The sequence below is a fragment of the Pleurodeles waltl genome, chromosome 11 (assembly GCF_031143425.1).
Source record: "Pleurodeles waltl isolate 20211129_DDA chromosome 11, aPleWal1.hap1.20221129, whole genome shotgun sequence".
NCBI classification, from domain to species: domain Eukaryota; kingdom Metazoa; phylum Chordata; class Amphibia; order Caudata; family Salamandridae; genus Pleurodeles; species Pleurodeles waltl.
This window is the reverse complement of record NC_090450.1, coordinates 490,100,502-490,126,751: the sequence shown is the minus strand read 5'-3', so window position 1 is coordinate 490,126,751 and position 26,250 is coordinate 490,100,502. Positions and strand designations below refer to the sequence as shown.

The following is a 26,250-nucleotide window of genomic DNA, read 5'->3' as shown; positions in this document are numbered from 1 at the left end:
TTGCAGTATCCCGGTTATCAATTACATATGTAAAAATTTCTGCTGCATACCGAGATACAATTCACTGTTAAGTGATGTGTTTTTCACTCTGTTCGTACCCTTTCAGGCTGCAAATTGTCCTCAGAATTATTTTGTGAAAGTTAACCCTTTGCAGAGGGTTTCTATGCACAATGGCATTGTGCAGTAGAAGTGCACTAACATTTTTTTCAAAAGTATAAATTATACGGAACCGTTTTGATAGTCCTAAATTAGGATATGTTGGCGTTCTGCTATTTGTCACTTCAGTCAGTGCACAGTTGGTTGTTAGTACAGCATCACAGCTCATTCATTATTCTCGGATGAATTTCCAAACAATGCAGTTTCCATTACAGACCGGAGTCTGAGTATGTCTGCGGAAGATGTGGCTGAGTAGAAGAGCCTGTGAACTCATCCACGTTGTGAAGTTTTCCTGATCCACGAGGACTGGGGAGCTGGTTTTACAGCTTTGCGGTTCCCGCAAATATGACCTTATTAATGGTAAACTGCTCAGAAACCCCTGTTAACTACCTGGTTAACGAGTATCTTAGCTATGTTTTTCTGTTCAAGCAGAAGCTTGTTGTAGAGTTAGAAGCTTGTTTTCAAGAAGACTCAGTTCGCCTTATCTGCCCAGACATTATTATGAAACAAATCTAGACCTCCCTCTCCAGTCTAATACAGTGTACCTTAATCCACGCCACTTCTATCCAAACCAGTCCAATCCACCCCACTCCAGTCCAATTCACCGCACTCCAGTCCAATTCACCTCACTCCAGTCCTCCCCACCTCAGTTATCCACCCCACCTAAATTCAATCCACCCCTCTGCAATCAATCCACCCACTCCAGTCCACCCACGACAATTCAATCCAGTCCACCCACACCAATCCACCCCACTCCAACAACTCCACTTGAGTCCAGTCCAACTCACTCTTCCCCACCCCAATCCAGTCCACCCCACCCCAGTCCACCCCACTCTAATCCATCCACTCCTCTCCAGTCCACCTCACCCCACTCCAGTCCAGTTGAACCAATCCCACTCCAATTCAGCCCACTCATACCACCCCAGTCCACCCCAATCCAATCCACCCCACTCTAGTCCTATCACTTCAGTCCAATCCACACACCCCAATACAATATAATCCGCCCACTCCAATCTACTCCGCTCCAGTCTACCCCACTTCAATCCACCGCTCTTCAGTCACCCCTTTCCATTCCATTCAACCCACTCCAATCGAATCCACCCCACTCTACTCCAATACACCCCACGACCTCAATCTACTCCAACCCACTCCACTCTATTCCACCCCACGACACTCTCTGCCACTGAACCATAGAAGTCTACTCTCCTCCAATCATCCCTGACACTCTACTCCCCCTACTCCACTGTCCAATACGACACTCCAATGTACGACACTCCATGCCATTAACTTTTAGCCATCCTGAACAGCAGCCACACTGATGTACAACATGGTAAAAACACATTGGCAAAGCCAGTAACCCTTGTATAGATGAGACCTATTGGCAAAGCTAGTGCTTGTTTTTGTTAAATGTCCCTAAGACTTTGTACAGTTTTATTTTGACCTGGAGTTATGCATGTAACCCTTGTCCTGCCCATGTTTTTATGGATTTTATATCGTAATGCATCGTAATGGCAGTGAAGGGACTGCAGCTAGCAAACTGAAGGTAATCATTCCGAAAAGGCAGAAGGCATGATTATGCTTTACAGTTCCCCAAATTAAAATGCCATATTTAATTCAAAACAACTGACATTTTATCTATAGTTTCACAAGCCCACTACTTACCATCATAAAGCAAAAAAAGGGATTCTGGGCACACAGCACATCTCCCACTACTTAAGCCTGAGACTAGCGGGAACTTAGAAAGGCCCTTTACTAGAAATAAAACGCAACTGGCAAGGATCAACTGCACTGCTTGCCATCAGTTTTTAGAGCCTTAGAGATGATTTTTAGTAGAAAAATGTACTTTACAGTGCCAAGAATAAGATAAAAAACATCCAGCACCATAGCCCGAAAAGATCTAATCATTAGGAAAAATACGTCCTGCGTTTCCTAACTGAGTATCAGTTTGTTCCACAATAGACACCACGGGGACATCTTTTACTGAAATGTAGCAAAATGTAAACTAAGTCTGTAGATACATGGTCCAACTGTTATTATAGATATGTTTGTGGTGAACTTGATTGAAAAAACTAGTGATAAAATGAAAGAATGTTTAGACAATGATTGTGACAAGAAGTTAAAGTTTCATGGCACTGAGCATGGTCATCTATTATATTTATCAATCAGGATCATGTTTATCTCTCATTTTTAGGTTTCGCTTGCGCTGTGCTTTTGAAACCTATTGTATTTTATATTAATCTTAAAACGAGCATAGATCCCGCCCCTTGCTTTCCTTGTTTTTCACTGGTTCCTGTGCTTGCCACTTACTTTTCCTGCATTTCCTTTGGCTGTTGCACTATTTTCTACATTTACCAATGCTTGCTCCTTGTTTGTTTGCTCTTATTAGTGTCCTGAGGTCCAAGTACTGTGTTCATCCGCTTTGGTTTCAGAACTTCTTTTCTTAATTGATTTGCTACTTTACACATAGCACGAAACCCAAAGAATGTATCAGAGCGCTTCACAGACATGTAGAGATTAAATTATTTGCACAGAACCACTGGATGTTGTGCCTCACAACAAGACTCTTCTGTGATCATAAGCACACTCATCAGTCCCCCTGGGGTAACACTCACTCATAATGCTCCGGGTCTGGAGCAGGAACCCAATGTAGTGCTCTCTTTTGTTGTCAGGCCGATGCTTGTTTCTAATTTCTTCTCCATTTACTTGTTCTTTTGCCTCATCTAGTAACTGAAACAAGTTAGTGCCTGTTTTATGCGTTCTCTCTGGACATGCTATTAGGCATTGCCTCTTATGGGTCAAAGAAGATATAGGTCACGGACAAATAATTTTAGTCTCTTTTATTCCCCTACAGGGGAAGAGATGCTCAGGCCAGGAATGGGCACAGAGGCATCTGACAAGTGTCTCACTTATTTTAAGGGCAGGGCTAAACGCTCCTGGAGGGTCAAAGGAGGGGCTTCGAATGCTTGTTTGATTTATGTTACATTGTTGACTGATTGACTGGACAGTCTTTTTGCTATATCTCATTTAAGAATAAAGACTTTAAATACATTAAAACATATTTCTCTTGTAATCATATATATGCATCTTCTTTACAAAGTGAAATGTTTACCATTTGCAAGTTGGCCGCCATGTTTGCCTGCTGAGTACTCCTCTCAAGTCTCAACTGTAGAAGGCTGGCCTGGTGTGTGGTGGGTACCTATGGTACTTACACCTTATACCAGGTATCCCTTATTAGTGTAGTGTAGTCAGTGTCTAGAAGCCAGGCTCTCTAGAGGTAGCTGTGGGTGAGCAGCCAAGTCTTATCTAGGAGACATGCAAAGCTCACGTAATACCACTGTGGTCACACTTAGTACTTACACGCGTGATACAACCAATGCTTGCAAAAGCATTGGGGTGCGATTCCAACATGTTTGATACCAAACATGCCTATGTTCGGAGTTACCGGCTGGACATAGGTATTGACCTATGTCTAGTGCACTCGTAAAATGGCGTCCTTGCACTCACGAAGTCTGGAAAAATGGGCCTGGAGTTTGTGGGGGGCCCTCTGCTAGTGCAGGGGTGCCCGCACACACAGGTACTTTGCACCCTGCCCTCTGGGCTAGAAGGCCTGCCATGAGGGTGACTTATAAGTGACCTGGTGCAGTGAAAAGTGGCAGTGAAAGGATGCTTGCACCTTTTCACGCAGGCTGCCATGGCAGTCCTGCAGAACCCTTTGCTTGGCTCCCCATGGGTGTCAAAATATATGCTGCAGCCCATAGGGATCCCCTGTAACGCCAATGCCCCCTCGGTACCTAGGTACCATATACTAGGGACTTATAATGGGGCACCAGTGTGTCAATTGTGAGATGAAATACAGTGATCACGCTTACCAACAACTAAATTTAGGGGAGAGAGCATAACTACTGGGGTCTTGGTTAGCAGGATCCCAGTAGACACAGTCAAACACACTGGCAAACAGGCCAAAAGTGGGGGTAACCAAGCTAGAAAGAGGCTACTATCCTACATCAACCACCAACGTGACTGCAGCTGATAGCCCCGGTGCTTGGAAATGTTAGATGGAGACTACATTTCCTATCAGGCCAAGGTGCGCCTGCGTAAGGTTGGTAGTGCTCGCGTGACCCTAATTGCCAGCAATCTTCCCATAGGCCCACAAAGCTGACATTGGGAGAATGCAGTGGGTGTTAATTGGGGCGTAATGTTTAGATGCCCCAATGTGCAACCATACACTTAACATTGTGAAGGCAATCCTTCTTCTGGATTACGGTCACTGGACACGTAGCTGATAAGTGACTATATGTCAAATATGACATTAAGCCATGCCGAACATTGTAGTCATTGCTTTGTCTTATAGGTGTTGTAATTTTTCTTTTCCCACCTGTGAACACATAGCGCTTCTGAATAAAAAAGGCTTAAAATGTCACAAAAGGCACACGGGCTCTAGAAAAGTGTGCCTAAGGTCAAGGACCCTGAGTTAGGGTGACACTGCACTGCACTAGATTAACTAGTGCGCAGCCGGAATAGAGGGAGTGGTCAGATAATCTTTTCAACTCTGTACTCACTTCGGCCTCTCCGTAACTTGCAACTTAGTATCCTCTGGAGGGTTGCTTGGTGTTCCGATTCTGCTCTACGTTTAACTTTTCATTGAAGTATATTCGACTAATTGTGTATTTAATGGGAGCAGAAATACTAATACTCTTTGCCTAAATGATTGTGTTTAGTATCGTGTCCAGACTCTTACATGGCCAGGGGTGCAGCTTTTTGACTTGTATATCTGGAATGAGTGTCCCGCGCTTTCCCATCGGAAGACCAGTTTTAATATAGAGATCTTGCTTGACTCCTTTTTCGAAAGGCCTGCTTCTCCTTCACTTGCTTACAAAAGGCATGGCATTTTTTGTCTGTTTGAGGTATTGCTCAACGTTTTACCAACTTCAACAAATTCTGCCATTGCACAGTGAGGACATGGCAGAGCACAACCCAAATCAGAATATCCTGTGTACTCCGTATAGCACCATAAGATGCACGCCTCCTTCATGTGTCCACTACCCTTATCTAATCTTCCCGTGGCTGCACGCATTTCAAACGTCCTTGACAGCTGCAAGTTTTTTTTTCCCTTTTTTCTCTGCTCTTTACCTAATTTCCCCGCATTATATCACCACCAGTTACTGCACAATATATTGGCTTTCTCAATGAACTAGTCATTACACTTTTATGGAGTTTCTGTAACTTATATTGCACAACTGCTCACCACGCTAAAACATGCACTAACAAAATATATTATTAATCACTTAGGCGAAACCTAGTGAATTTATTTACCAGTACTTGTTCTTAATCTTCTCCCTTCCAGTGTTTCCCCAAACCCTTGCACAAGATGCCGGCCAAGTTTGGGAATTGGTGGATTGAACGGCAGATTAGTAAATCTCAAGCCATTCTAAAGGGATTTACAGCTTCAGGAAGCATTGGGGTAGTTGGGCATTGCCACTTCTGAAAGTGCAGTCAGTTGTCTGAAGTTGACTCATCACTTATCAGCAAAAAATTGAAGGCCTGGATGAAATCGTACAGCAGTCTACCTGAGACAGCCTGCATTTGCATTTCTGAGACAGTTCGCCACACAAGAGATTTGCTCCAATAGTAGGATAAAGTGAGGGAGAGGGAAAATGTTACCTGCTTGCGAGGATGCGCTTGCTCTGCTAGTTGAGCGCGCTACTCACCCGGAAGGGTCTCAAGGAAAGCTAAAGACCATGAAAGTAAAACTGCTTATTATTGAGGATGTCCATCCTGTTGCTCAGAGACATTGAAGAATTGCTTTTCATTTACAAGAAGCTGGTGAAAGAGAACTTCAATTGTTATTTAAACATGACATTATTGAGCATTCCTCCGGTCCCACACCATGGGTTTCTCCCGTCGCCGTAGTGCTAGTGATCATCTAGCAGCACACAGTACGTGGTAAAACCGCGCAGTAGAGGTTTTTTTTCTGAAACTAACTGCTCTTGAGCATGTTTTCTTTCCAAGTATTTAGAAAAGGACGCTCTTGCTACCATATTAAATGAAAACATTCCATGTCTCTGTGGGGGTCGAAGCTGTGCCCAAATTAGGTCAGGCCACTGTGTTTGCGTAGGGTAGTGACAGTACTACTTTTTAGATAAGAAAAGCCTAAGGTGCATTGGCTATTTAATTGGGGGGAGGAGTGGGGGTTATGTACAAATAACCAAGCCCTCTTTTCTTTTCTTCTTTGCATCACTGTTAATACAAAACAAGTAGTATTCATGATTTAATTTAATAAGTTCCTCAGTCCTGGAATTCAAATGCAGTCGTAATTAGGAATAAGATAACTGTTACAGTAAACACTCAAAGGTAGGCAACGCCATTTTCACTGGTCTGTCAAAGACATTCTGTTAAATTGCTTTATTTAAAAGACAGGTTTATTTACATTTGCATCTGTTGTCCATATTTTTCTTTTTTTCAGACTGCCTTTATGCTATACTTTCCTTTTTAAAATGTGCAGCATTCTAGCACGGTCAGTCTTTTGCCTAATCTGACCTATTTAAAAACGGTAAAAATAGAAAATTGAGGTGAATATGAACTCAATCTTGAAAATGATGCACTTCTCAGTACGACAAAAATATTTAAGGTGACCAAATAAGTAGAATTATTAGCAAATATGGTGGACATCTGAGTGATCACAAGTAAAATATAGCAATAGTTCAGATGTCTATGAACCTGCACTCCTTACCTTGCAAACCCTTATTTTGAGGAGCCCCCACCTGACACTCTGAAGTATTTACCACTATGCTGACAAACCTACATTTATCTTTCACCCTACGCTTTCAGATTCTGTCTGCCTTTTTGGAAGTGACATTGTAATCAGCAGGATTCCAACAGCTTCCATTGTATGTTATGTATTCCGTTTTTGTTTGCATCCACGTGAAAAACACAGCAGTGTTTTGAAAGTGAATAAGAGCACAAAAATAGGATGTTTCTAACTCCTTCTGTCTTCACCTTCTCTGTCTCTCCTGTTAAGGGCTTACTTAGCTGTGAACATCGCTGACCTTTCATGCTGTAATGATCAGTATACTGGAACAATGAGAGGGGTGGAGAGGTTAGAACCGGAGATTTAGGGAGCCTTCACCCACTGTAAAGCAAACACTTGTGTTCAACAACAGTGTGGTCATGCCTTAACTAGGTAGCTTTAGGACTTGTGCTAACTCCAATGGCAGGCATGGAAGTCGGAAGGGAAAGTTTCAGCCCTCCCACAGTTCATTACTTCAAATCTCTAAACCTTCATCTACGCCAACATTCATTTGAAAACTCATGCACACTGTGTACCTAAAAAGGCAGATACAGCTGTACTACTTTTATTTTTTATTTTTAAGTATTTCCTAAAACACTTTTTGTACAGATGCGAAAATATGACTATCCCTGTATTTTCTCATTTTCAGCAAGCTTACAAACATACATAATTAAAACATCGTTAAAAGTACATCACTTCATACTTTTGGCATTCCTGCATTTGGCCCTCAATTAACAAAAGCAAAATATCATGTTATTCACACAGCCCGGCATTTTGTAACAACTATATTCGAAGAACCATCACTTTTTGATGTAAAGCTGTGGTTCTTAACCTGTGGTTTGGGGACCCCAAGTGGTCCACGGAGTCTAATCATGGAGTCCGCAACTGTTCAGGAAATCAAATACTATAAACAAATGAATAATATGTATATAAATAAAGAGGAAACATGTAAAATTGAAAACATTCTATGAATGTGAAGAAAGTTGAAATTGGAGGCTAAAAATTAAGTTAGTATCCTCATATTGATTGGTGGGAGTTGTGCAAGTGCATCAAAAAGATTATAGAATGGGAAATGAGTGCCTGAATTTTATTTAGAAAAGCCCCAACCCTCCCATTAAACACACATTTTAGATATTTTTATATATTTGTAAATTATATAAAATATTTAATCATTTGCATTTTTGATGAATGTTTGCTTCTGTATTTTCTGTGTATTGTTTTGTGGTTCAAATCATCGAAAATGTTTAGGCTAAGGACCCTGGCTTCCAGTAATGACTTAGTATGGTCCCCGAATTCCAGTAATGATTCAGACAGGGTCCCTGGGTTCTAGTAATGATTAAGTCAAATCAAATCATTAACATTTATAAAGCGCGCTACTCACCCGTGCGGGTCTCAAGGCGCTAGGGGAAAGAAGGGGGGGTTATCGCTGCTCGAACGGCCAGGTCTTTAGGAGTCTCCGGAAAGCGGAGTGGTCCTGGGTGGTCCTGAGGCTGGTGGGGAGGGAGTTCCAGGTCTTGGCCGCCAGGAAGGAGAAAGATCTCCCACCCGCCGTGGAGCGGCGGATGCGAGGGACAGCAGCAAGTGCGAGGCCAGAGGAGCGCAGGTGGCGGGTGGGGACGTAGAAGCTGAGGCGTCTGTTGAGGTATTCCGGTCCCTTGTCGTGGAGGGCTTTGTGTGCGTGGGTGAGAAGTCGGAAGGTGATCCTTTTGCTGACTGGAAGCCAATGTGCAGGTGTCTCAGGTGTGCGGAGATGTGGCTGCTGCGGGGTACGTCTAGGATGAGGCAGGCCGAGGCGTTTTGAATGCGTTGCAGGCGATTTTGGAGTTTGGCTGTGGTCCCGGCGTAGAGGGTGTTGCCGTAGTCCAGGCGGCTCGTGACGAGGGCGTGGGTCACGGTTTTTCTGGTGTCGGCGGGGATCCAGCGGAAGATCTTACGGAGCATGCGGAGGGTGAGGAAGCAGGCGGAGGACACGGCATTGACTTGCTTAGTCATGGTGAGAAGAGGGTCCAAGATGAAGCCGAGGTTGCGGGTGTGGTCTGTGGGGGTCGGTGCGGTGCCGAGGGCCGCAGGCCACCAGGAGTCATCCCAGGTGGACGGGGTGTTGCCGAGGATGAGGACTTCCGTTTTTTCAGAGTTCAGCTTTAGGCGGCTGAGCCTCATCCAATCTGCGACGTCCTTCATACCCTCTTGTAGGTTGGTCTTGGCGCTGGCGGGGTCCTTAGTGAGGCAGAGTATAAGTTGGGTGTCGTCGGCGTAGGAGGTGATGATGATGTCGTGCTTGCATACGATGTCGGCGAGGGGGCTCATGTAGACATTGAAGAGTGTCGGGCTGAGTGATGAGCCTTGAGGTACGCCGCAGATGATCTTGGTGGGTTCTGAGCGAAACGGAGGGAGGTAAACTCTTTGTGAACGGTTTGCGAGGAAGGAGGCGATCCAGTCCAGGGCCTGGCCTTGGATCCCGGTGGAGCGGAGGCGGGTGATTAGGGTGCGGTGACAGACGGTGTCAAAGGCAGCTGAGAGGTCGAGGAGAATGAGGGCGACTGTTTCACCGTTGTCCATCAGGGTTCTGATGTCGTCTGTGACTGAGATGAGGGCGGTTTCAGTGCTGTGGTTGGTTCGGAATCCGGTTTGTGAGGGGTCGAGCAGGTTGTTGTCTTCCAGGAAGGTGGTCAGCTGTTTGTTGACGGTCTTCTCTATTACTTTGGCTGGGAAAGGCAGAAGAGAGATGGGGCGGAAGTTTTTCAGGTCGCTCGGGTCAGCCGTAGGTTTCTTTAGTAGGGCGTTGACTTCGGCGTGTTTCCAGCATTCGGGGAAGGTAGCAGAAGAAAAAGAAGAGTTGATGACGGTCTGGAGGTGCGGCCGATGATGTCGTCGGCTTTGTTAAAGATGAAGTGCGGGCAAGGGTCAGAAGGGGCGCCGGAGTGGATAGAGTTCACGATGGATTTGGTTTCTTCCGTGTTGATGTGGGTCCAGTTGTTGAGGGTGATGGCCGGGGGCGCGGGTTCGGTGGTGTTTGGTTGGGTCTGGTGTCCGAAGCTGTCATGGAGGTCGCTGATCTTGCGATGGAAGAAAGTGGCGAGGGATTCGCACAGATCCTGTGAGGGCGTGACGGCGTTGGCGTTGGCGCTGGGGTTGGAGAACTCCTTGACGATGCTGAAGAGTTCTCTGCTGTTGTGGCTGTTTTTGTCCAGTCTGTCGGTGAAGAAGTTCCTTTTGGCAGCGCGGATCAGGTGGTGGTGTTCGCGGGTAGCGTTCTTGAGGGCGTTCATGTTGTCAGCGGTGTGGTCCTTGCGCCAGGCTTTCTCAAGGGCGTGACAAGTTTTCTTTGATTCTTTGAGGGTGTCAGAGAACCAGAGAGGTTTTTTGGTGTTGGTCTGTCGATGCGTGCGTTTGAGGGGAGCAAGGCTGTCTGCGCAGTTGGAGATCCAGTTTGTGAGTTTGAGGGCTGCGTCGTTGGGGTCGGTGGTGAGGGTGGGTTGGTTGGCCGGCTAGTGCGGAGAAGAGTTGCTCTTCAGGGATCTTGTTCCACTGTCGATGAGGGATGGGTTGAGTGCGGAGGTGGCGGGTCTCGCGTCGGAATGTGAAGTGGACGCAGCTGTGGTCGGTCCAGTGTAGGGCGGAGGTGTGGCTGAAGAAGACGTGTTTGCTGGCGGAGAAGATAGGGTCGAGCGTGTGTCCGGCGATGTGGGTGGTGGTGTTCACCAGTTGTTTGAGGCCGAGGTTGGCGAAGTTGTCGAGCAGGGTGGTGGTGTTGGGGTCGTTGTTTTGTTCCAGATGGAAGTTGAGGTCGCCTAGGAGGATGTAGTCCGGTGAGGCGAGGGCGTGCGGGGAGATGAAGTCGGCGATGGTGTCGCTGAAAGGGGCGCGTGGTCCGGGAGGACGGTAGACGAGGGATCCTCTGAGGGTGGTCCTCGGGTTGGTGCTAATCTGAAAATGCAGGTGTTCAGCGGCGAGAGGGGTGTCTTCGGTGGAGGTGGGGACGCTGATGGAGTCTTTGAAGACGATGGCGATACCTCCTCCTGCTTGGTTGGTGCGGTCTTTCCTGGAGATCTTGTAGCCTTCGGGGATGGCGGTGGCGATGTCTGGCGCAGAGGAGGCGTTCATCCAGGTCTCCGTGATGAAGGCGACGTCCGGTGCTGTGGAATCCAGGAGGTCCCAGAGTTCGACGGCGTGTTTGTGGACGGAGCGAGCGTTGACTAGGATGCACTTGAGGTGGTTGATGGCGCGTGGGCTTGTGGTCGTGGTAGTAGCGTGGTGGAAGATGCGTTTGCAGGAGTTGCAGGCGAAGGGTCCATGGGTGCGTTTGGGGTGAGCTTGGAAGCAGGTGTTGGAGCGTCCTGGGTTGAGGGCGTGGAGGGTGGTGGGGTCGTAGCGGATCAGCGGGGCTTGGGAGTGCTTGGGACCAGGGGTCGTGGCGCTGGGCGCGGGCCAGGCACAGACAGGCTTGCCTCTGTTGCCCAGCGGCCGCCATATGAGGTAGGGGGGGGAGGGGTCAGCTGGGGGCGAATGGGAGCTGGGGGGCGGGGGCGTGCAGGAGGTCGCGGCGGGAAAGCGCGAGGGAGGGGGGGGACAGGTAGAGTGAGAAGAGCTGGGGGAAGGGGGTTTAAGGGTGGAGGGGGGTGAGTGTTAGGAGGTTTAGGAGATTAGGGAGAAAGATAGGAGTAGGGTTGTGAATATAGGGGAGGGGGGTTGTAGAGGTGGGTGAGAGGTAGAGTGAGAGGATAGGAAGATAGGTAATAGAGGGGGTGGCGGGAAGGGGGGGAAAGATAGAGAAGTAGATAGAGAAAATAGATAGCGAAATCGATAGATAGGGAAATAGAGAGATAGGAAGATAGGAGGAGGTGGAGAGTGAGGGAGTTAGATAGTGGGATAGAGAGATAGGTAGATAGGAGGAGTGAGGGAGGTAGATAGTGAACGGGTTAGATAGGGGAGATAGAGAGGGGGATGCGAGTGAGGGAGGGGGATGAGGTAGGAGCAGGAGGGCAGGCGCGGGGAGAAGAAGACGGAGGATGCAGAAGAGCCAAAGGCAGAAGATAGAAGACCAGAGGACCGGAAGAACAGAAGAACACAGAAGAACACAGAAGAAGATACAGAAAACGAAGAACAGAAGGCAGAAGACCACAGAAGAAGATGAGGAAGAAGAGAAGAAGAGAGAAGACGGGGAAAAGAAGAGTACAGAAGAAGATTACAGACGAGGAGCGAGGAGGGAAGAGCAGAGAAGAAGAAAAGAAGCAGGAGCAGGAGAGAGGGTGAGTAGCGTGGGGCAGAGCGAGGGGCTGGGAGGTGGGGGGTACTTACTGTTAGGTGGGTCTCAGGAACTCAGGAACCTGGAGGAGCTGCAGCGGCAGGGGGAGCGACCTACCCTTGGGTCAAGGGTCGCTACCACTGTCGCGCAGCGGGTGCCATATGAGGTAGGAGGGGGGGGGAGGGGTCAGCTGGGGGCGAATGGGAGCTGGGGGGCGGGGGCGTGCAGGAGGTCGCGGCGGGAAAGCGCGAGGGGGGGACAGGTAGAGTGAGAAGAGCCAGAGGAGGGGGGTTTAAGGGTGGAGGGGGGTGAGTGTTAGGAGGTTTAGGAGATTAGGGAGAAAGATAGGAGTAGGGTTGTGAAGATAGGGGAGGGGGGTTGTAGAGGTGGGTGAGGGTGAGAGGTAGAGTGAGAGGATAGGAAGATAGGTAATAGAGGGGGTGGCGGGAAGGGGGAGAAAGATAGTGAAGTAGATAGAGAAAATAGATAGATAGAGAAACCGATAGATTGTGAAATAGAGAGATAGGAAGATAGGAGGAGGTGGAGAGTGAGGGAGTTAGATAGTGGGATAGAGAGATAGGTAGATAGGAGGAGTGAGGGAGGTAGATAGTGAACAGGTTAGATAGGGGAGATAGAGAGGGGGATGCGAGTGAGGGAGGGGCATTAGGTAGGAGCAGGAGGGCAGGCGCGGGGAGAAGAAGACGGAGGAGGCAGAAGAGCCGAAGGCAGAAGATAGAAGAACAGAAGAACAGAAGACCGGAAGAACAGAAGACCGGAAGAACAGAAGACCGGAAGAACAGAAGACCGGAAGAACAGAAGACCGGAAGAACAGAAGACCGGAAGAACAGAAGAACACAGAAGAACACAGAAGAACACAGAAGAACACAGAAGAACACAGAAGAACACAGAAAAAGATACAGAAAACGAAGAACAGAAAGCAGAAGACCACAGAAGAAGATGAGGAAGAAGAGAAGAAGACGGGGAAAAGAAGAGTACAGAAGAAGATTACAGACGAGGAGCGAGGAGGAAGAGCAGAGAAGAAGAAAAGAAGCAGGAGCAGGAGAGAGGGTGAGTAGCGCGGGGCAGAGCGAGGGGCTGGGAGGTGGGGGGTACTTACTGTTAGGTGGGTCTCAGGAACCTGGAGGAGCTGGAGGAGCTGCAGCGGCAGGGGGAGCGACCTACCCTTGGGTCAAGTGTCGCTACCACTGTCGCGCAGCGGGCGCCATATGAGGTAGGAGGGGGGGGAGGGGTCAGCTGGGGGCGAATGGGAGCTGGGGGGCAGGGGCGTGCAGGAGGTCGCGGCGGGAAAGCGCGAGGGAGGGGGGTGACAGGTAGAGTGAGAAGAGCTCGGGGAGGGGGGTTTAAGGGTGGAGGGGGGTGAGTGTTAGGAGGTTTAGGAGATTAGGGAGAAAGATAGGAGTAGGGTTGTGAAGATAGGGGGGGGGTTGTAGAGGTGGGTGAGGGTGAGAGGTAGAGTGAGAGGATAGGAAGATAGGTAATAGAGGGGGTGGCGGGAAGGGGGGAAAGATAGAGAAGTAGATAGAGAAAATAGATAGATAGAGAATTCGATAGATAGGGAAATAGATAGAGAGATAGGAAGATAGGAGGAGGTGGAGAGTGAGGGAGTTAGATAGTGGGATAGAGAGATAGAGAGATAGGTAGATAGGAGGAGTGAGGGAGGTAGATAGTGAACGGGTTAGATAGGGGAGATAGGGAGGGGGATGCGAGTGAGGGAGGGGGATGAGGTAGGAGCAGGAGGGCAGGCGCGGGGAGAAGAAGACGGAGGAGGCAGAAGAGCCAAATGCAGAAGATAGAAGACCAGAGGACCAGAAGAACAGAAGAACAGAAGACCGGAAGACCGGAAGAACACAGAAGAACACAGAAGAACACAGAAGAACACAGAAGAAGATACAGAAAACGAAGAACAGAAGGCAGAAGACCACAGAAGAAGATACAGAAAACGAAGAACAGAAGGCAGAAGACCACAGAAGAAGATGAGAAAGAAAAGAAGAAGAGAGAAGATGGGGAAAAGAAGAGTACAGAAGAAGATTACAGACGAGGAGCGAGGAGGAAGAGCAGAAAAGAAGAAAAGAAGCAGGAGAGAGGGTGAGTAGCGCGGGCAGAGCGAGGGGCTGGGAGGTGGGGGGTACTTACTGTTAGGTGGGTCTCAGGAACTCAGGAACCTGGAGGAGCTGGAGGAGCTGCAGTGGGGATTTACAGAAGTCAATAGGTTACAGAAGTCAATAGGTTAAGAACCACTGATGTAAAGAATTCCCCACATCAGGACTGCAAAGGACCAGGTGTTCATAGTAACATACATTCGTCTGTTGAATTTGTGTCCATCACATTAGCCCCAATTAATACAGGATATAATGGGGATAGACTTTCCCAGTCCATCTTTTTATTTCTGTGTACCATGTTTCTCTTAAGATATTTATAGATCTGTATCAACTACTCCTTATTTTCTACATAGCATCTCTGAACTAGTTTTTCACAGCCCACTAATATTTTACTGTGCATCCCCATGAGTCATGCCTCTCTAAAGAAACAGGAAATAAGTACTTCTGAAGCAGTTCTCATCTTACTTCTTAAAAAAAAAAAGGTAACAATTGTTTACTTTAGTGCAATAACTTTGGAGATACCCGTAAATTGTGTGTGGTGTTCTTCTGTTAGGTCACACACAACATTCAGGCGCGGTACCTTATATTTGCTTTTCAAGAGACCACAACTTCCAAAATCAGAATTTGTATAAGTCGAAATTTAAAAATATCATTGGTTTATTTACTCCTGAGATACTTTTGTGGACTTTTTGATCCTGTCTGAGATGTTCTTGTCATTGCAAATGATTTTGAATTGTATCTCAGGGCTTCTCAAAGATCCTACTCTTACTAGGTTTGTGCTCTAGAAATACCAGAACATAAATACATTTTCAGTAAGTTGCTTTAATAGGCCTTAACATATCAAAATCATGCTAAGCTATATGAAGTTGTCTTTTGCAATTGAGAAATTTAAATAAAATCTATTTAGCAGACATATCAAACCACAATTCTGGTATGTAGTAGTGAACCATTATTCAAATGTCAATTATATTCTTCTCACCTGCTGCCACATTCCTGATTTTCCTCTTTGTGAAGTTAGTTAATTTCCCCACATATCTACTTATAATTTAGTTACAGCACAACATCCTGAATAACTATTGCAGATACATGGTTGAAGCCAAGCATTGTGCTGAAATATTCTTTGGGAGCAGAATATAATTCTTTACAACTGGCTCTGCACATCAGGATCTATAATCGTGCACAGCTTCACCTCCAGAAACAGCTGCACCGCACAACAGCACTTTTATTTATTCGCCGTTCTCTGCTCTACCTAATGAGAGCAGAAAGCAGCCCAATACATTAAGCTTTTGCTAGCCAAATGTTGAGTTACCCACTTTTTGTTTACACATCGCTAAATATGTATCCCAGTTTAACAACAGTGCGCCATTGTGAGCAGTAGATAGCAATGTGTGTGTTGTGTGTACACACCGAATGCCTGTGAAGGTGTTTGGACTGTATGAAGTCACGTTGTAGAATGTTGTGTGAATGTTATACAAAAGACATATACTCCTATTGTACATCTGAAGATGAGACAAGATCTTCAAGGTTCTTGTAGACACTTGGGACACTTTGTATGCAGGCTTCCAGGTGCTGCATGTGGTATTTTATATTGGGTGTTTTATGGTGACTGACTCTAGTGAGGTGTTGGATCAAGACTTTCCATGGGTGGTGTAGTCTTCTTGCACTGGTCATCTTATCTTGGTAAAGTTGGTGTGCAATGTGATGGGCTTTTGTGGATTCATTATGGATTTGTGTTGTTGCTCAGGTGAATGATAGACCTGATGTGGTAGAGGTGCTACGCTTCCTTATGTTGGGGCTGCTGCCTGTCTGAATGGTAACCATTTGCAGTTTAATTTCTGTAGCTTTTCCTTCGTGGAGGGTTGTTAATTCTGGGATTTCTAGGATCACTTTATCTAGTATTCTTTTGGCTAGAGTTCGCTTTATTTAGTGTCTCATAAAGTGTGCACTCCTATGATAGGGTTGCATGCATATTTGGAAGATGACATTACAAGCTTCAATATGATGTGTGAAAGTCTGCTTTATCTCGTTGGGTTTTAGTGTGCGTATATGTCTGTATTTGAATGAGAGTGAAGTTATGTGACCCTTTATTGTAAGTGAGAGACTGAAGCTTGGGGCGTGGAATGTATGATCTCTGGGTGTGGAGTATTAATTGTTGGTGTTTAAACTCAATAAATTTACCCTGGATCAGAACGAATCTAGAAACTAAGTTAAGAACTTAAAGCTCCTTTTGATGCTTCCACTTTGAATACTTCTGTGGAAAACCTGTGTCCACTAATAAAATCGGTTGACTAAACCTACTGTCTAATCATTTTTGCCTGTGAGGCGTTTTTGTCAATTATGTTACCTTTCTGTTTATGGGCTGCACTGTTACTTACCTGTTACCAGGTACTGATGTAGAAGAGCAGAGTTTAGACTAGCTTGACAGAGTTAAAAAGATGGAAAGAGCAAAATCGTAGTTGTTTTTTTTCTTAAGTAGTTCGTAGACACGTTTTGAGGCCGGAAAGCGGCTGTTTCACCGTGTCGAAATCAAGACAAAGAACACTCCCTAACACACCTTAGACGCATTATATTGACTCAATTAGTGGGCTGTGCCCTTCAAGTATTGACGTCTCGGTGCATTTGGTTTCAGTTTCCCAGGCAAATAAAACTAATACTGTCCATCTTGTAGTCGACGTTCGGTTTCCATCTTTGGATATCAGTCTCTTATTTTTTACCTCTATCGGTAAGATTTTCTTGAGTTGTAGTAAAGGCTAGAATGAGTCCTCGTATCCTTCACTGCCATCCCTTCCTAGCACCGTTTCATCTGCTTTCATTATTTCATGCATCTGACAACCACCCAAAATAAATAAGGCACGCCACAAATTACAGTCTATTTTTAGAAAATCCGTTTCTGGTTGTTGGATTCTAGAACAAAAATTGGCTTAATATTTTTCAAATGTAGAGGCAAAGTCCTGAATCACCAGGCTGCATGCATCTTTGGCTTTAACTTTTTAATTACGGCAAATCTCGATGAATGAACAGTTTTTCTGTAATAGTTCTCCTGTTTAGGTTACAGGAATACCACAGTGTTTATCCAATAGAAACCCCCGGCAGCTTTCGTTTGTGTTGCATTACAAGTTGAACAGAACCTAGTATGGTAGTAACATCCTGTGATGGATCATTCAGTATTTCAATATCATAAACTGCCTCATTCCTTGGGTTTCCATTTTTATTTTCATGTATAAAAGTTTATCCTGTGTGCAAAAAGTTCTCCTCATCACCGTCTGTAATAGTTGTGCCAGAACGAATACCTGCAATCCTTCGCATGGCTGCCATTGACAGACATCCTAAGGTGGAAAGAATAAATGTGCAACATGGGGATAATGTCCACTTTCCAGCACTGTCACTATTTGGAAATATGTGTAGTGTGTTTATATAATAACTTCTTGTATCAAAGTGGTGGTACAGCACAGACTTACAGTCTTGAGATTTATGAGTCAATTGTTAGAATGATCGTGTTTCTTTTACTATTTAATGATCTGAGATTTCATTTGTGCTCACAGTCAAATACCGTTGAACTCCTGCCCTACGCTGATTGCTTTTGAAAAGCAACTGCTGAGATTTACCTTATGTGATTCATTATTTCTGCCTTCTCATTCTCTTCCTCATACCAAAACAGTTCCCCTATTAATCACATGATCCCTTGGACAAATATCAAGTGCTGCTTTGTAGTGTTCATAAAGTCTTGTTTTGTTTTATCCACATTATGTTTAATCAGTGGCACACAATGACATTATTCTCAGTACTGTTTTGCCAACAATTCAGAAACGCAGACTATTGTGAGTGCCAGCCCCTGTGTGTAGACTTGCGGAAAGACAGCTAAATTACCTCCTTGCTAGACTCCAAGCCATGAACCAATATGGTCCTTGGCATAACAAAACAGGGTATTATCAGAGATCTGGTATAACAAAAATGCTGCCATTATTTGTTACCTCACTGCATGGCATCAAAAGTAAAAAGTGGATTTTTTCTACAGGACAAATATATTTCTGAAGTATGCCATCCCTTTGACAAGTAGATATTTTATCACACTCACCATCCCTGATTCTTGTGATACATGATCTTAAGTGACACCGACTGGCAAAGGCTGAGTGGATATGTCTACTCTCACTCTCCGTGTCCGCTTCCTTGCATTTTTATTCACTGTGTCATTGAGATTGTTTTATCAACATAACGTTTTATTATTTCTTGTTTGTTTATTTCCCTAAGTTACATTTACTCTTCTCCCCTTTCTCACTACTCTTCATGCGCGTTGGCAAAAGTTTCATCCACAAAACAGCCATTGCCTTCTCATAAACTTGTTTTAGGTGTACAATTCTAATTATAAGGTAATTGTTTTGTACGTTTTCCCACAAGCGATCACTCTGACCCATATGTATAATCTCTCTCCTCCTTATTCACTGAATGTTTGATGATCTTCTGTAGCCATCCCTCGGACTGTGACATGATTTCTGTTTTGTATTAATAATATTTTGCCACATTTCTGATGTTCTCCACTGTGCCACCTGCAGTAGCCCAATCTAATGTTTGTAAAACTATAAACATAAATAAATACTCTTTCTGGCCTATTGCAAATGTCAGGGATTGGAATTAAGGCAAACTATGTGTTTTAACATTCATGTCCCCTAGAGCTTAGATAAAGGCTCTATATCTAATCACTTTTTGTACAAGATAAACGCCACTACTGTGTCTTTGCCTTCTCATAGACTGATAACATCAGGGAGGGCAAATTGCCTGTTAGCAGCACTATGTGCTGGTGCTAACAAAGTCGGTTTCATGTCATGGGATCCAGCACTAGAAGAACATTTAGTGAAATTACCCCTTAGTCTCCATTCATGCATGTTAATGAAAAATGAGCCAATATCTCTGGTCTTAAGAGGACTCCTGCTGATGCCATGGAACTGTGAAGGACGAATCTTTTTATGGTCTGGCTTACCAGCTCATCTGTCACCAGCCAATTATGTGAGCATCACTAGAGAGGGGCATTGGCTCCCCCACATGTTGTGAGTCAGGACTACATGTTTTGATTGAGCAAAAGTTGTGTGCTTTCACACAAAAGTGCTTGTCCTCCATTCAGCTGTGATCGTTTTCTTTATTTTTTCAGCTGCCGGAGCATGAACTTTCATATGCACACACATTACACTGGAATGCTATTAAAACGCCCCAGACAACTGGTAATTCCTGTTGTTGTTCTCTGGCAGCAGCACATATGGGAGGAGGGAAGACAATAACTTAAATGGATTTTTAGAGCTGGCTTGAGAGTGCAACTGTCACCTGATCATTTAACCTCCCATAGTATCATTCTACAGTCCTTTGCTTCCACGTAAATACATATCTATTCACATGCTAGCTACTTCTAATGCTTCACATTACCATACAACAGTCCTTTAAAGCCAGACCTACTGGTATTGCCAATGCTTGTTGTTTCATACGAGGTAATATTTGAGGTCACAGTCATCCCATGTGTCCTCACTCCACTGTCGCTATATTCAGTTAAGAGATGTTCAGCACTGAATATAGTAAAGTGCTTACAGACCTTGAGGAGACATTAAAAATACCATGAAGGCATAAGCACTCTTAACCTTACAAAGATGTTCAATGGGCAAATTCAAAATATGGCCTCATTTTAGTGTTGGTTAATTGTGAATGGAGTAGTGAGTGTTTTCTCTTGAATTGTTCGTCGGCTGAAGAGAATGGTAAACATCAGTACTAGCATGTATAGCTAGCCTTGCGTCAGTACATACGCAAATTGAATGAAGACTTTAAAATTACATTTTCTCTCTGTGATGCAATTTATATTCTTTTACCTCAATGAAGTCTAACCGAGTTGTATCACATAATGTTGTTAAAATATTGTGCGTAACTGTCAGAAAAATGCATGGATGAGACACAGTGGCAAGAGAATTATGATTGTGTTCTTCCATGACATTTGTTTTTCCTTTCTTCAGGTTTACACCAAACCTCTCTTCTGTCATCATATGAAACAAGAATCCCTCTGAGGGTAACCAGGGGCAGACGCGAAGCCAACAGCTCTTTTGCAAGACAGGTACTGACTTCTTCCATAGTAGCAAAATGTCCCATCAACCAAGCTTCACATATAGCATTGTGGGAACACAGTTCGGTTTTTAGCACAATGGGAAAATTATTTTTAGTCTGTAGTTCAATGCAAGTTGTATATTGTACAAGACGTTAAGCAGATATCAACTTTTGGCAATTGGTGGAGGCCCAGTTGGATGTCTGCCCAATCAGACAGAAGTTTGCATATCAGGATCATTAGCAGAGCACTGCAGGGCTTCCTACGAGAAGACCCTTTGGGCTCCTTTGCTACTCAGTGGCAGAGGTATGTTTGATTATGTTTGGTATGTGCCAAAATTGTCTAATATTCATGATGAATATCATTGTGTTGGGTAACAGTAACATTTGTTATGTCCAGTGTTTGCTTACCCAAGAGTGTTGTACGCATGCCCGTATCCTATTTTTGTAGTGCAAACATAGCTATAAGACAGCAAAGTGCCATAGTTAAAAATACAGTTAAGAAGCGATGTGAGGGGTTACAGCGCTCTGAGAGAGTTAGGGGACAGTTACTGCATTGTGATGTAGTGCTCTTTAAGTGGTGTATCTGCATCTCTTCCCTAAATTGGAGCTGAGTTGAGGTGGTCCTGTTGGATAAGGGATGTCATTCCAGTTTCTGGGTGCATAAATGGAGAAGTCCTATTGTCTTGCTTTTTTCTCTTTAGCACATCTTCATCTCCATTCTGATGGTGTCCTGGCTGTGGGTATGCCAAACACCACCAAATATGGTGAGTTTGGCAGCTAAATAGACAGGATTGCAGTCTTGATGGCTTTGCATATGAGGCTGCGAGGTCTTGGTGCTCCACCATGACTTTAGCACTGCATAAGATTACATTATTTCAGGTATCCAAAGAGTATATTTTCAGTTCAGAAAGCAGCAACGACTTAATCTCTTCCAGGAGCCCCCATCAATCAGCGCTAAAGATGCTCCGAGTTCATCCCATGGTCTGCTCGATAGGAACCTCTCAATTACATCTTCACACAACTCTACATGATCTTGAGTCCCCCGTTTCCTTCTACTGGCATAATTCCTGTGTCCCACTTCTTGAAATGTATAGCTTTCTCCCTCTAATAAGGTGGATTTTAGTTCAGGAAAACCAGCATCTTTATACATGCATAAATAAACACCTTAATGACGATCTTTAAAGATGCGTTAAAGAATCAAAATCATCGATCGTACATTTACTTATTTTCTAAATATTTTTTTAAAAAAGTGAAATACCACACAATTGTGTAAAAATGTTGATCAGCCCTTTCACCATTATTCTCTACACCCACTCATTCCAATCTGCAGTTAATATACTCCACCGCTCAGTTTCCCTCTATCCATAATGACCTTCTTACATTTCTTGCCACATCTTGAAAGGTTTGCATTTTGTTTGTCTTCTCTGGCTTGTCTGGTGGAAATGTATGCTGCTTTACACTATAAAGTGTTAATGCATTATTTACACATACAGATTCGCAAAAAAAGTGTTGCCTGAAAATCAGCCTGTGCAGTTTAGATAATTCACTATATAAACTCGTTTTCGGGCAAGGATTTTTTTCCAATATTAAGTTTTGGCATTAAAGCTATTTTAACTGTAGTATGTCTCTTGTTCTGTATTATTCCTTGTAATAATTCAACCAACATAGCAACGCGGAACTAACAGGAATTTCGTAGCATCGGGAGATGGATTTCAGACAACTCATACTTCACAAGGGCAGACAAATTTGTGAAAAATCAGGTGGAATTTTTGCACTTCTTTTGCCATATCCAAAACTCATGTGGGAACCCCACAACTTCACAACTCTACATTTGCTGACCTCAGCACACTTCTCTTTCGGATCCCTGAAGGCGATCTGCTGATTGTTTCAATGTAGCAGTAAGAGATACCGAAAACTGCTTGCCTTCTCAACAGACCAGGTCCTCTCGCTGACCGCTAGTGGACTTTTAGGTGGCGTTCAGCCTTGTGGACACATGGCGGGTGCACCAGCCAGTGCACAATCCACTTGGGGGGCCCATGGCAACCTATCCCGTATTGTCTATATAATTACATTGACTCATCAACGCCCTCATTTTCGAGAGCTCTGCCACCTTGCCAGGGGCATCTCCAACCACTCACCAGTTTTGGCAGTCTGTAGCCCGACTGCTCGAAGCACCAAACAGCGGATTGTACTTATCACTTAGTATTTTAAGATCTCACATATCTGAGATGGCCTCCAGGAGGCCACTGAAAATTACTTTGACGAAAATGAGGGTTTAGTGTCCTTGTCACAGACTTTATGGAAGGCGTAATAGACGGTTGTCAGGTGTCAGGGCTTGGTGCTAATAGTGGGACATAAGAAGGAGACAAGAGCCCAACTAGAAACGCTTGAGTGAGAAATCCTAGAGTTAGAACCCCAGGTCACATACCACGACCAAAAGGACCGTCAAGATAAACTATCCCTGAAGCAAAAGGAATACAGCCGTGCCGCAACTAAAGCAGCCAGGACCAGTTATTGCACCACTCAGCATTGCCTTTATGAAGTGGCCGACAGGGCTGGGAAACTCCTGGCCTGGTTGGAAAAAAGGGAATAGGCTAACTGATGGGTACCATGGTAAAGGATGATAAGGGTGATGTATTAGCGATAGGGTGGGCGTAGTGACTGTCTTTAGAACCCACTGTACCCACCTATACTCTACGACACTCGTCCATCCCTGATAAAGATTGTGAATTGCTATCGGACATCCTATTGCCAAGTCGTTCTGAGACAGATAGGGAACTCCTGGTGCAGGATCTGACGGAGGGTGAGGTGTCGCAAGCCATCCTGGCCTTGAACTCTGGCAAGGCGCTGGGCCCTAATGGCCTACCTATGGAGCTCTACAGACTCACATCTCAGACGATCGTGCCCCATCTCCTGAAAATGTTCTTAGAATGCTGCACTGCAGGGGTTTTTTCCCCCTCAATCAGAGGCTGGCCACCATAGTAATCATTCATAAGGAACGTAAGCCACAAGATGAGTGTGCTTCCTACCAGCCTATTTCTTTGCTAGACACTGGTTCATCCGGACAAGTCTGGTTCATGCTGTGGAGGAACACTTTCCTTAATCTGTGACTACTGCAATACAAGAAGACGCCCTCGTACTCTCCCTAGGTGCATGAATGGCCTTTGACTCCATTGAGTGGCCCTTCATGTTTGAAGTTCTGCTTAAACTGGGTTTCGGCCCCTGCTTCATATCCTGGGTACAGCTCTTTCCCTCCATCCCAATGGCCAAGGTAACACTTAATGGAGTAACCTCCTACACTTTCCAGCTACAGAGAGGACCCAGACAGGTTGCCCCCTCCTCCCCTTAATTTTGCCCTTGTCTTGGAACCATTGGCAGCATGGATTATAAGTGACCTCCTTATAATAGGGATGTGATGGACTATAGACTGGGAAGACAAGATCTCATTATATGCGGGTGACATCCTGCTTTACATTGCTGACCCAGTAACAACTCTAGATAGAATAATTCACATACTTACTCTATTCGGGCAATACTTGGGCTATACAATTAGTGGAGTAAGTGGAGTGTGTATCCCTTTCATGGCACTGCTCCACGCCCACCCAGGGGCTGTATAGCCCATGTTGTCATGGAAGGATTCCGATACTTGGCGATTTATCTCTCTAGAGTCCCACATACCTTCTGCACCCATAAACCCGAGCCACCACTTGCACGCCTCCGGATAGATGTGCAACATTGGCTGACATTACAGCTGACACTCCCGGGGAAGGCTGCCCTATTCAAAATGATGGCTCTGTCCAGTTTTATGTACTTACTTCGAAATACACCTTACTCTGTCCAGAAGACTTATTTCCTAGTGATTGATAGCACAATTCATATGCTGCTCTGGGATGAACCCCCTGCATTGCCCACAAGAAATTAACCAGGGGCTGGTATGGTGGCGGGATTGCCTTGCCTGACATATAGAAATATTATTAGGCAGTGTAGCTTGTTACCATTAACTTTTGGGCCGATCTTCAAGAAGACGAGCCAACCTATCAGACTGATACAAGGAATAGGACTCCCAGGGGCTATCTCAGGGCTGTCTATAGCAATACCCGCACAACGTCCCTCACGAGTCCCACTGCTGTTGCACTTACCATTTGGCAAACCACACTGAATATCCTGGGATGGCGGGGTAAGATAACTCGGGCCTGTGGGACACTGCACAGTTAGGTACTCTTGCTACACAATAGGGCTTCGACAAGTGTGACCTGATTGGTTTATCTCGGCTTGGAGATATGTGGAATCAGGATGGGCTGATTTCCTTTGCTGACTTACAAAGTGAGTACCAGCTGGCATCCACAGAAATCTACTGATACTGCCAAATATGCCATGCACTGCAGAGGGTGCTACCCAGAGACACGGACCTCACTGACTCATCCACACTTGAAGTCCGATTGTTAGGTGGACATATGCCCAAAACAAGATCTCTCTCATCTACTGCTAAATAACTCCCCTGACACACACTGACTTATCTGCGAGAACATTGGGCACAAGATTAGATGGCATGGAGGACATTGAATGGCCTGAAGCCTTGGCATATCCAAGGAAAGTGGCCATAAGATCGAGGTTCTGACTCATACATCTAAAAATCCTGCACCGATCTTATTACTCGTGTATCACTTTTATTGGCAAGGCAGAAACTATCATGTTTACCAGAAAATGCGATGGAGAAGGGTCATTTTCTGACATGATTTGGAGCTGCCCGGTGTTAGAAATGGGGTCTCTGGTTGGCAGTCAGTTTGCACTCTGTCCAAGCAGGGACCCTCAGTCTAGTCAGGGTAAGGGAGATACACAGCTCAGATAAACCCCGCTCACTCCCTTGGCACCTTGCCACAAGCAGTCAGGCTTATCTCTGAGACAATGTGTAAAGTATTTGTACAGTCACACATAGTAACGAAGTGAAACACCACAAAAGTACTTAACACCAGTTTAGAAAACTAACCAATATTTATCTGAGTAAAACAAGACCAAAACGACCGAAATCAAACATACAAAAGCAAAGTTATGAATTATCAAAGATTGAACTTAAATATAGCGCCTAGAAACACAAATGCTTCAACTTGGTGTTATCACAGCATCGTGACGGAGTCATTCCCACCAATCCGACTCCAATGGCGCTGGTCTCGAAGTCACATGGACCCCCAGGTACAGTACCTTGAGGAAACCAGCTGGTGCACGGAGTCAGGAAAGTAAGGCATCGGTGGATCCGGTACGGCATTGGTTCCTTTGCTGCAGAGCAGTGGAGGTGAGGTGGCTTCAGTACGAAGCGTCAGTTCCTTGCTGCCGTGCAGCGGAGATGAGGCGGCGTTGTTGTGAAGCTTCGGTTCCTTACTCTCTGGCGGGGTCGATGCCCGGCGGGTCAGGACTTGGAGGGTGACCTCATGGGGTTGCGGTCATGCCACAGGACTGCAGGTGCTGCAGTGGAGTTGGGTGTCATGGACATCGGTGACACTGCACTCTGGACTCAGAAAGTCACGAGACGTCATTGGGAGGGTGGCGGCATCAGGCGTGCAATGTCAGCCAGAGTCGTCGCATTCCAACGAGGACCACGGCTTTGGTTGCAGGCTGCGTTGCGGGTCAGGTAGCAGCATTAGTCCAGGTGTTGTCCGAAGTCGGTGCACTTGCCTTTTCTTGTTTTACAACCAGATTTCACTCCCAAGGGTCCAGAAACTGGAGTAGGCACCACCTGGCGAGATAGAATCCGCAGCAAGTGAACCCAGAGCCTTCTAGGTAAAGACTTTGCTGTCCCTGAGACTTCTTAACACGAGACAAGCTCAGTCCAAGCCCTTGGAGAAACTTCACAAGCAGGATACACAGTAAAG

The 26,250-nt window shown here is 45.4% G+C and overlaps 1 protein-coding gene across 2 annotated transcripts in view; it reads left to right on the top strand.

Moving 5' to 3' along the window:
* The window catches only part of ADAM9 (ADAM metallopeptidase domain 9), a 463,250-nt gene that overhangs the window by 132,392 nt on the left and 304,608 nt on the right, over positions 1-26,250 (top strand). For both annotated transcript variants that reach the window (XM_069213868.1, XM_069213867.1), the window contains exon 2: positions 20,296-20,393. In XM_069213868.1, the coding sequence (XP_069069969.1) occupies positions 20,296-20,393 (98 nt within the window). The remainder of the gene's footprint in view (positions 1-20,295; positions 20,394-26,250) is intronic.